Source organism: Nicotiana tomentosiformis, chromosome 8 (genome assembly GCF_000390325.3).
Source record: "Nicotiana tomentosiformis chromosome 8, ASM39032v3, whole genome shotgun sequence".
Taxonomy (NCBI): Eukaryota; Viridiplantae; Streptophyta; class Magnoliopsida; order Solanales; family Solanaceae; genus Nicotiana; species Nicotiana tomentosiformis.
The window spans coordinates 136,735,392-136,747,440 of record NC_090819.1 but is presented as its reverse complement, the minus strand read 5'-3'; the positions used below and the strand labels follow the sequence as shown (position 1 = coordinate 136,747,440).

General features: G+C 33.0%; 1 protein-coding gene across 1 annotated transcript; it reads left to right on the top strand.

The window, feature by feature from the left end:
• The first annotated feature begins 6,082 nt into the window (after nt 1–6,082).
• Nucleotides 6,083–10,675, top strand: LOC104091909 (uncharacterized). The gene is made up of 3 exons (XM_009597348.4): nt 6,083–7,464; nt 8,912–9,454; nt 10,275–10,675. Exons 1-3 carry the CDS (start codon nt 6,565–6,567, stop codon nt 10,371–10,373), a joined length of 1,542 nt encoding a protein of 513 aa, XP_009595643.1. The 5' UTR covers nt 6,083–6,564; the 3' UTR covers nt 10,374–10,675.
• The last annotated feature ends 1,374 nt before the right edge of the window (nt 10,676–12,049 follow it).

Sequence of the window (12,049 nt, the reverse complement as noted above, 5' to 3'; positions counted from 1 at the left end):
AGTCTCCTCTCTCGATTAAATCTTAACTTTACGAGGTGAACTAATATAAGCACTGTGAACATATGCAACCCTGCGTTAATGGATTAGTCTTCAGGAAAACGTCTCTCGAATATTCTCCTAACTTGATTTAATCAACAATTCAACAAGCTGTTTTGATTATTTAAAAGAATCACTAAATTAAACCAAACAAAATAATACAACGATAATCACCAAAAAAAATCCTCTTTCGATTAAATAAACTGGTGAATAAAGTTGCAATCAATTCAAAGCTCCATAAACGAATTCAAGCAAATAACTAAAGTTAAAATCCACAAATATCAATCAAAACACCGCATCCGTCAAACCTTAAGGTAAACTACTCCATATTCATGGAGAAATTCATCAAAAATAAAGTTGAATAATAAGAAAACATGAATTCAAGCCAAACTCGGGTGTTGAGTCGAGGAAATAATAATGGATCCTTGTGCTTTGAGTCTCCAATGCTCTTCCAGTCTTCCGTAGGTCAAAAGTTTTCTTCAAAAAACATGTTTCCACTGTATATATACCAAGTAGGAATGATTCCGGATGAAACTACCCTCTTTGACCCGAAGTGGGAAAACCTGCAAACTTTTTACACTTCATGCGTCACATTAGTGTAATGTACTTAGTTGCAAACTCTCTAATAGACGTTTGTACTAATGTGTCACACTATGCCACGCACCCTGCATCGCATTAGTGTATTTTTTTGTGAGACCCAAAAACTCAAAGTCTCTGAACTTCTCAAACTCCTGACAAACTTTTGTACTAATGCGACACTTAATGCCACACTTTATGTGACGCACTAACACATTTTGCTCCAACCCATGCGCTTTCTTCCACCTTTCATATGCAACGCCAGTCCACGAGTCCCGGATGCAATCCCGATTTAATTCTTTGGTTTTTACTCAAATTTCAAAGCTCCAAATTATTCGATTTAACTCAAATTTATCTTTTTAACTCGGAATCATTTCCTGCAAGGCATAAAACACGTAAAATGTGCAAATTACTATTATTTAAGCTCGAACACACGTAAAATACAGTAATTAGAGTGTAAACTACGGCTAAAACACGGGTTTCTAGCCTACTATCAATTAGTAAATCTAAAAATTGATGACCTTTAGTTTAATTCGATCATGACCTTTACCATGCAACTAACCTTCTTTATGAACCTTCCAACAAACAAAATAGAAATTGACCATAAAGTTATCTGTTTCTAAGGCTGCTATCTATAATGCTATATGGGAAAGAAATGTGGTGGACAACTGACTTAATTAGTAAAGCTAAACAACATGAGGATGAGTTTACGAATCGACAAATAACTTCACTTCATTAAAGATTATAGATGTACGATCTCTCTCTCAAAAAAAGAAAAAAACATACCCCGTTGAAGACGAGAATGAGGTACAAGTTTTAAGTTTTCAACTCATGTTTAGCATAAACACCTGCAATTAGTTTTTGGTCTATTTGATTAATTATACATATTTTTAACCATCTATTTATGAATATCTGTGAAAGAATAGAATTTGGAGAAAAAAGAAACAAGGAGGGGAAAAGAAAAGGTAAAGACCGACAAAAAATGTATACTTAAAAATAAGAGGCTAGCTCCTTAATTCCTGGCCGTTCTTGTTTCTTGATATGACCAATCATATATTTATAATCCAAGCAATGATATTTTTATGCCTAGAATGAATCTAATAAGGTTTGGCACTTAGATTTGATCTCAATAGTATTATGTCGAATTACTGTTTGTCCAGCACATTTCTGGACAGAGTATTGTTTTTTTTTTTTTAAATTATTGAATTAAGGTAGTCAGAAATTCATGTGCTTTTCCCACGATTTAGACGAAGATGCCAAGAGAAAAAAAGGTTTAAAGTTCCAAGAAATTTTCAACTTTAACAAATAAGTTGGTCTCTTGTTTGTGGCATAATGATCTTCTGATAATTATATTGTATTGAAACATATTCATGTTATAAGCAGTTGACCGTGACACGTATCAAATTCATAATTCCAAAAGAGGGTTGATAAACCTTGTGATAAATAAAGGAAGCAACTACTCCTAAGAGAGTCAAATGAAAAGGAGAAACAGGAGAGTTGGTCAATACATTTTTTTACTACAATAATTGTCGTATTCGGGGTAATTTATTCGCAAGCTGAAGCTAATTATAATTCTCAAATGCTAAATATTACGGTTTCTAGTCATCAAGAGAGTAAAGTTAGGAGCTCCTCGGAAGGGTTAAAAAAATGGATGAAGATAACTTTATTTTCTTTAAGTGGTTTATATGAAGAAAAATATTAGACCTTTCTTATTAGTGTATCTATATATATTTGTAAGTGTAACGGAACAATTAACCCATCTCTCTTATTAATTTCCATCTATTTTCTAGTCATATTGGGAAATTTTTTGAACGTTCCCTTTTTCATTTTTATTAAAATCTATTGTATAGTTTACGCAGAAAATAGCAGAATTGATAGAGACAACAACGAAAATGAAAACCCACCAATTTTGGCAGTCTTTATGGTTACTGTCAACACACACAACACATATAAGACGCACTGAACCGACCCATCTGCTGAGCTAATTATTCAAATCTATCCATTTTTAATCTTCTTAATTTTCCTGAAACTAAAATTTTAGATTAAAATATTTAGAAAAGTGTGGTGTATTGTTTGGATTGTTGGATAGATATAAAAGCAAACGGTAGTGACCAATTTCTTTAGTTGGAATTAAAATAAAATAATTTATTTATAGTGATGAATTTGCATTTACAGACACAATGAGGTAATAATAAATACAGTGTTCTTTAATTTAATATTTCTCCAAAAGGAACGTGCAAATGCTTCTCTGAATTTAATTCTGATCTCAAAAAGCCAGGCGTTAATGCTTTCTCTAGTTCAATGTAGCTTGAAGCAAAGTTCAATAACCTTGCCTGCCAAAGTTTTATTAATTAACAGATTGTGAATTTCAAAATTAATTATCACAAATCAAACACTATATAACTAACTATATTAGTTATACTATATCAATTCACAAAATGCTAAAATAGAATCATAAAAGTTGCAAAATTGAACTCTTAAAGGTGTGTTACTGTGTTTGTAAGAATTAAATCTTTCTGGACAATGTTTTTCATAAACAAGTTAATTTTTAGTACGAATGTTTTTTCACGAAAAATATTTTATTAAAATGAGGAAAATGACTTATACCTCACTCACAGACCAAAGTCATTTTCCTTACCATTATCATAATATTTTAACTTCATATTACTTATTCCAACTTAGCTTATAATAAGTTATTCTAATTAATATTTTGTACTTAAACTTTTCATCAAAACATACTCTCCGATTAGTTAATATTATTAATCCTTTAATATATATATTTTTTAAATAATATTTTCATCTCGCCAACTAAATACATGTGAAAATATTTTTCCAAAAATCATTTTCTATGTAAACATAAAAAAAAAAAAAAAAAAAAATCTTCATACCACGTACAGTCACACACTCTATTTTTTAATTTTATTTTATTTTATTTATAACGTTCATGTGGGGGAAAAAACGAAACCGAACTATATGGCAGATTGGCAGTCTAAACTGGAAGAAAATTAATGGAGAGTAATTTATGGGTTGTAGTTGGCGTATTAAAAGAGTGGCGACATTTATTTATTTGCCAAACCCAAAGGTCAGCCGTATTCAAAGTGCGGTGCCATTGATTTGTTGCTCTTTGCAGTAAAAAGAAGGCAAAACGTTACTAGTATAGTAATTATTTGTTCACACGTAAACCCTCCTACAAATTACAATGCATTTGCAGTTCCTATGCATTAATTAGTAGAGATTTATTTATTTATTTAATTTATTGGGTTTCATATTAATTCATCTTAAAGAAGTAGATGCATGATTGAAAGTTTGGTTGGTCTGAAATACCATTATATTTACTATCTTCTTATAATAATAATAATAATAAATAGGGAATTAGAAAAAATATTAATACTACTTAGTTACAACTCTCTATGTTATCAGCAAAAAAAAAAAAAAAAGGACTCTCTATGTATAGTTCAAGCATAGGTCTAAGTCTAACTGGCAAGTGCACATTCGCTAATTATGCTTTTGATAAAAATGTGATGCGCTAATCATTTTATTTTATATGATGATAATAGCTTCAAAAATTAGAAATAGGAGTATTAGCTAATCCTTTCAACGATAATAACAATATAATTTCATAATTGAAGTTTGGGGAGGTAGTAAGTATACAGCCTTACCCTTTGTTGTTTGTTTTTTATATGTGTGAATGAAAAATGAAGGGAAACGAAAAGTTTGAAGTGTTCCTTTTACTAATGCATTTTCTTTCATTCGAAAATGGAAGAAAATCCAATAATCTTGAGCAACAGTAAGTGAGTTAAAATTCTTAAGGAAACAAAGTTTTCTGTTAGGCTCAGAACTTTTAATTCTTATGTTTACGTTTCTGTTTTTACTTTATTTTGCAGAAATTATTTTTCGAACACAGATAACTAACACCCTTATCTTGTATGAATAAAGAGGTTGTTTCCTATAAATCATAGCTTATCCTTGCTTGTCAATTTATATGAGTTTTTATATATAACCCAGATTTACCATTTTCCCAAAAGTATCACCACTCTTTGTATCTTTTACCATCTCAAAACAAAATTTTCCAAATGAATATTTAAACTGGAAATTACGTTATTTTCCCACAAAATTTCCTATTTAAATAAAGTTTATTTCCGACATTTGGCAGGTCCATAGATTTAATTTTTCTCCTGGTACATGGATTAAGTGGGTTCACAAGGGGATCAAATCCCACCGACCCCAGTAGCCAATACTCAAAATACAGCATTGTCTTTTTCCCCCTCAATTTATTAATTTGATGACACGCGTCACCTTGAAACTTCCTCTTTCTGCCCACACAAAGTACACTACTTACTGTGTGAGAGAGAATGAAAGAGATACCGACCCGACAAAAAAAGTACGTAATACTCGATGATATTATTTGTTTTTGGGGTTTTTACGAAGCCTGACTATATCGAATTCGCATTGAGTAGAGTCTCATTCGGGATAAGCGTTTCCTATCAAGTATTTTTTCATACACAGAATTCGAATTCGAAATCTCTCATTGACAGGAGCAGCCCTAAGTTTTTAATAAGGAATAAAAAAGATAATTTATTATATAAAGTATTTTATATTTATACAAAATTTATGAAAGAATATATTATTAAGCGTGTAATATGAATAACTTATTTTAATATAAACATTAATTATGTTTCTGTAGTTCGAATCCGTCACTTGCAAATTAGACCAAGATAACTTCACTGTATCTCCAAACTCCATATGTTTTCAATAGGGAACTATTTTTCCTTACACGAGTCATATAAGTGACCCAAATCTAAATTAATTGAATTCGTAAGTTTTAAATATAGAAATTAGCGGTTGTGAGTCAAATTGTCTTTTAGTATGTACACTTATCGTAAAAGTTTTGACTATAGAAATTATAATATATAAAATGAAAATTTCCCTTTTGACATAGTTTACTTATGTTTTAAATTGACTTCTAAATGCACCATTCAAGGTATAATAAGTGACAGTTAAAAGTACTAAATGAAAGTAAGCAAGGATTTAAATCATATAAATAAAATTTATCTCAAAAGATTTTAAGATGTATATTATATGGCAGAATGTTTTCTCAAGAGATCCAACGTTTCTCAAAATTAATTTAAATCTACTTTTATAACATACTATGGAAGTAAAAGGATATAAGTAAGTGATATTAAAAGTTAGATTTGTCATAGCTCGACTTGCCTCTTCGTGCAGTTTACGTGTGCCACGAAGTTTGCGAGCAGCTGTATAATGAGTATGTTACCCAATATAAACTTGAAAGTTAGTGGTGAATTTTCCCGAAAATTTTCTAAAAAAATTAATTAGTTGGTTATGAAAATTACTGTTAAATAGTGCTTTTCATATAGTTAAATTTTAAGATATTTGTATTTTATAACCAAACAAATTACTCCAGGGATAGTAACATCTAAACATTGAAAAAATAGGAGTACTATGTTTTACCTCTCTTATTACGATTTTAACTATTTTTGGTGACATTAAGCTAAACAAGAAAACAAAAATAAAAAACTAAAAAGATGACACTTTAGCTAAAGGACTCTCCTTTTCTTCTCTCTTCCCTCTTAGCTGTAGCCTGTAGCTGAGAAAAATCAGAAAGAGTGCGGCCTCTTCTCTTCTTTCTTCTTGATATCAGCAATTCCCCAATGCATGTTGTTTTGCTTTTTCTCTGAAACCCGTTATGTATTTTTCAGTCTTATCTCTTTAGTTCCTACCCACATATTCATAACCCCCTCTTCTTCTGTTTTTTTTAAACCAGATCCAACAGCCACCTTCTCAAAATTTCAGAAAAATACTGATACCGAAATACTAAAATTTTGGCTAAACAAATACCCATATGGTTTTTTTTTTGAAACATACTGGTAAAGCTTGAGGAATTATTGTTAGTTTGAGGAATTATTGTTTTTGGGTTTTGTAAAGGGAGCGAGAATGAAAGTGACCCAGAAAGAAAAAGATTCAGAAAAAATCATCTGTTGGGATCATCAGATGAGAAGTTCTTCTTCTGGGTCACCATTTGGTTTACAAAATCGAGCTTTGCCTAAATTAATGGTGTCGCTTATCCTCTTTGTTTCTGCCACTTATATTGTTTACACTCTCAAGCTTGTTGATGTTTCCTCTAAACCCTGCAACAGCAACGACATCGTTTTCACTCGTAACAGTCTACTCCTTCATTCCTCTTCCTTTAATTCCACTAAGTCGATCCAGCCCTTAATTGTTAACGATGAAGAAAAAACGGGGCTTGAACATATAGTTTTCGGCATTGCAGCGTCAGCAAAGTTGTGGGAAAAAAGAAAAGATTATATAAAGCTATGGTGGAAACCGGAGGAAAAAATGAGAGGTATTGTTTGGTTAGATAAACCGGTAAAAACGGTAAAAGATGACGCGTTGCCGGAGCTGAGAATCTCCGGCGATACTTCCCGGTTTTCGTACACGAACCGACAAGGTCACCGGTCGGCGATACGAATATCGAGAATTGTTTCGGAGACTTTAAGGTTAGGGATGGAAAATGTGAGGTGGTTTGTAATGGGAGATGATGATACAGTTTTTGTAACCGATAATTTAGTGAGGATTTTGAATAAGTATGATCATAATCAGTATTATTATATTGGGAGTTTAAGTGAGAGTCATTTGCAGAATATTTATTTTTCTTATAGTATGGCATATGGGGGTGGTGGATTTGCTATTAGTTATCCTTTAGCTAAAGCTCTTGAGAAAATGCAAGATAAGTGTATTCAAAGGTATCCTGGACTTTATGGTTCTGATGATAGAATGCAAGCTTGTATGGCTGAACTTGGTGTTCCTCTCACTAAAGAAATCGGTTTTCACCAGGTTAGTTTGGTTTCCTATTTTTTTTTTTTTTTTAAATTTTTTACTTTTCTTTTTTGGGTTCTTGCTCTTTTTGCCGACAATGCATTTACTTAGGGATGAATCTTGAATATATGTTTTTGTGAGTTTAAGTTTTATGTACTGTCAGTTTATTAATTATTTACACCACCGGGTTAAATTGATTTACTGGTAAATCTTCATAGTAAATCTGATATGACTACCTAGAAAATAGATTAATAACCTACTATAGCTTGTTGCTGTTATCTTTGGTCTCTGTTGTTGTTGTTACTTATCTACCTAGAAAATAGATTAATAACCTACTATAGCTTCTTGTTGTTATCTTTTTGGTCTCTGTTGCCGTTACTGATCCATTGTCTCTTTTCGTATTCTTGAGCCGAGGGTCTATCGGAAACAACCTCTCTACCCGGGTAGAGGTAAGGTATGCATGCACACTAACCTCCCCAGACCTCACTTGTGAGATTTTAATGTGTTGTTGTTGTAACCTACTATAGCTTGTTAAATTGAGATGATGGTGTAAAATTGTTTACACTATCAGTGCATATATCTTAAATTGAATTTTTATTTGTATGAATTTTTTTTACCATTTTCACATTGCAATGTTCTCTTGAAATAGTTATCAATGTGGGAGAAAAACCTGATAACATCTCACATTGTGGAGTACTTTTCACTGCATTTTCACTATTGGTAGTGGGGTTTTCTTAATGAGTCTTAAAAGACATCACATGTGTATCTGGTCACTAAAAGTCACTAGAGGAGTCTGTTAATTTTGTGAATTCTGGGACAAGTCAGTATCAATTGTCACATGTGCGCCAAACTCACAGAAGAAGAATGCAAGAGTGGTAGTAGAAGTTTGGAGACTTCTATACTAACTTAAAGATGACATTTTTATGTGAATTCCCCAAATAATAGAAAGAAAAAGGAAAGAAAAAAGAGGTTCCTTTAATTTGCAGATTTGAGCTAAATCCGTTTTCTCGGAAGAATGTGGTTGCTTGTATTGTTTTTCTCCTTGTTACTCTTTTGATATTCTGCTTGAGTTGTCAATGAGAAGATATTTTTATGTTAATGACAAGTCTGAGTAATTAGGGGCGGAATGCAGTACTTGTGCTGGTGAATGCAGGATTTTGCTTTTTTTAATTGAGGGCGTAAAGAAGTTTAATCAGTCGCCATGTTCGGATCTTATCATGTCCTAGATGGGGTCGTTTGTATTTTGTCACTATAAGCAGAAATACCTTGTAATCTGTGTATTCTTGTTTCAGTTTGTGGCTTGTGCATCTATGAATTTATTGACAATACAGTAGCTTTTAGTTCTTCTGTTTACTGCATCGTGGAAATTGCTGGTCCAGATGTAATTGTGCCTGTGCTTTGTACCTTGTTAATGATTTAAATAAAAGCCTATCTGACTATGACTTTCTTTATTATGGCAACACAGTATGATGTGTACGGGAACTTATTCGGGCTTCTAGCATCACATCCAATAGCACCATTAGTGACATTGCACCATCTTGACGTGGTGGAGCCAATCTTTCCCAATGTGACTCGAGTGCAAGCTTTACAGCGTCTTACAGTTCCAATGAAGCTTGATTCGGCTGGTCTTATGCAACAATCCATTTGCTACGACAGAGCTAATGGTTGGACAGTGTCAGTATCATGGGGATTTGCAGTTCAAATATTCCGTGGCATTTTGTCTCCCCGGGAAATAGAAATGCCGTCAAGGACCTTCCTGAATTGGTATAAAAGAGCAGATTATACTGCATATGCTTTTAACACGAGGCCAGTTGCGAGGAACCCATGTCAAAAACCTTTTGTGTTTTATTTATCCCATGCCAAAATGGATCCTTACAACAACCAAACAGTGAGCCAGTATACTCGTCATCGAGTTCCTCATCCAGCATGCAAGTGGAAGATGGCAGACCCTGCTGATGTTGATCGCATTCAGGTTCATAAGAAGCCTGACCCACATCTATGGGATCGGGTAAGTTCCTTTGGTTTATTCACTTATTTTTGCTTCATAATCATCAAGGGAAGTATGTTACCGTAGTGTATTTTGATGGTGTTCTTGGGTTGGCATACCTGTACTTTGTATGATATCAGATAGGAAAAAAGGTATATAACAGTAAAGGATTGTCTTAAACTGAAACATATATATTAGGCGGAATACATTGATAGACCTTTAAACTTGCCAGCATATTTCACGTAGACACTCTTAGAATTGTTCCAATCGAGCGCCCGAACACATGATAAAGTATTCCTATTGGACACTTGGTTTTCATTTGTTGGGGATATTTTGGAAAAATGGCTCTTGATTTTCTTTTTTTAACGGAGCAGGTCTTTTGTTTAATGGAGCGGTTCATATTTTTAATTAATTGGGTTCTTTTTTCGGATTTTATTTTTGTTTGTTATAACTTATAACAAAGGCTTATATATATGATATGAATAATTAAAGGAGGTGGCATATTTTTAAGTTTTTAGCTTATCCGCATAATGGGCACTTGAGAACATGCACAAAAGCTTTTCATAGGTTTGAGCCCATATAAGTGTTTAATAGGAACACTTTATCATATGCTCAGGTGCTCCATTGGAACACGGCTGAGTTCGAGTGTTTAAATAAAATATACTGACAAGTTTTAAGGGGCTGTCGATGTATTCCGCCTATATCTTATTAGCTGACTGAACAACAAGATGGGAGCAGGTTAATGCATTTGCAAATAGCAAGAAGTTACATTCTTGTTCTTTTATTTAGATAGTCACTTCGTGTCTTCATATTATGACTGGTGTATATTGATTTTGGCCAGTCTCAAAGGAGGAACTGCTGCAGAGTCTTACGCTCAAAGGCGAAAAGCATGGTGGTGGATGTCGGTGTCTGTAGGGAAGGTGAAGTCAGTGAAGTATGACAATGTATGCCTCTCGAGCCTTTCCTCTACACATTCTCTCCGTGTATTTTTCTCGCGACTGATTCTCGAATGCATTTCTTCATTTGTTGAATTCACGTTAAATTTTCTTCGATCCATCCAAATTTAACTTATAGCCACTACATTTAGAAAAAAAAGATGAGCTGATGTAAAATATCCCAAAGTATATACTAGATGTCCTTATATGACGACTAGTGTAGCATAGTTCTTTCTCCCTTTCTGGGTTCCAAAAGTCTTGTCAGTTTAATTTTCTGCAATTTAATTTAAAGGCCTCATTTTTCTTCCTTCCTAGTGGCTCCCTCTTCCTTTTGTGGTATCTTTATATGCATGTGCTGTATAACTTGGATTCTTCAAGACATGTTTAGGGAACAAGTGCCTTTTCAGCGTGGCGTATGCCCGACACCAGTTCAGGTGCCACACCTATGTCGGCACAATACTAGTATGGGTGTGAGTATGTGATTCATACCGGATCTGGTCAAATAATTTTGGGTACTTTGACCATGACGGGCAAAAAAATTTGAGATGAAATATAATTTGATTCCCGAAATCAGAGCCAAAACTATGGTAAATTTGAAGAAAATAGCATACCTTATCTGGGAAATCAATCTTTTAATAATAATAAAAAAATTCTTCACACTTTACGAGTTATACATGGGTATTCTACAATTTTTTTTATAATTTAGAGATAATTTTATATTTTAAATTTTTTGAATTATTTTAGTATGATCTCCGCACCCGTATCCATATCCCTGAATTTCTTGTGGTATGTGACAATGTAACGAAGGTACAAGATGTAGTTGATGCTAAAGTCTTTGTTACAGTAAAGTAGAGACTATTTATTTATTTGAATATGAAACACTTACAAATTGGAAATCATTAATTAACAGTAAAAGAAGCTTCCATGTGCTCTTTAATATTGCTAGTGCTACCTCCATAGTCATCATTAATTAATTTTTCAAAGATATCATAAAAACTTTTTCCATGTGGAGTGGAGAGGTAATAGATCTTCAATGTACTAAAGGAACTAGAAACTAATACTATATTATTGTATGTTTTATAATGAGTTTGTCAAAGTAAACTGGACTTTGCAATATTGGACCCTAGTCTTTTGGATGCTTATTTTTCCCCTTAGAAACAACTTTTTCTCCTTTTGAGTCAAAGTCGGTTCTTGATTCCCACCTATAACATCAATGATTTTGTTTTAAAAAAAAAATAGAATATGAAGCATATTGTTTAGTAAAATAATGTCTCAATCGAATAAAGTGAATCTTGAATTCATTAATATTAAGAAACATATAATATGTCTGGGTCTGGATCAAAATGAAGATGTGGGGACACTCACCTACTCTTGACACTACTTTGAATTTTATGGCCTTTTGATTAGTGGCTGTTCCCTTTGGTACAATATATTTATTAATTTTACAATAGGAAAGGATGGTTCTTGTGCTTTTTCCAATTGTCAAAGGCAGTGGAGGGGGAATGGCATTGACATTCTATTCAAACTTGGATCCAATAAGCGTGTGTTTGGTGATTATTTTGTTGATTAAAAAACAGTTTTGTTTTCTGTATTGTGTGAAGTGGTATAAAGTCAAAGGTAGTGGTTTGTGTTTGGTTAAATTAGTGGAAAGGGAAAGTGGGGGTGTTGTTTTGTCACTTAA

Bases quoted from the DNA above. Each gene is read 5' to 3' on its own strand.
- LOC104091909 (XM_009597348.4), top strand. From the start codon at position 6,565: ATGAAAGTGACCCAGAAAGAAAAAGATTCAGAAAAAATCATCTGTTGG. The intron at 7,465-8,911 runs GTTAGTTTGGTT...ATGGCAACACAG, and splicing joins AAGAAATCGGTTTTCACCAG to TATGATGTGTACGGGAACTT. The intron at 9,455-10,274 runs GTAAGTTCCTTT...GATTTTGGCCAG, and splicing joins ACCCACATCTATGGGATCGG to TCTCAAAGGAGGAACTGCTG.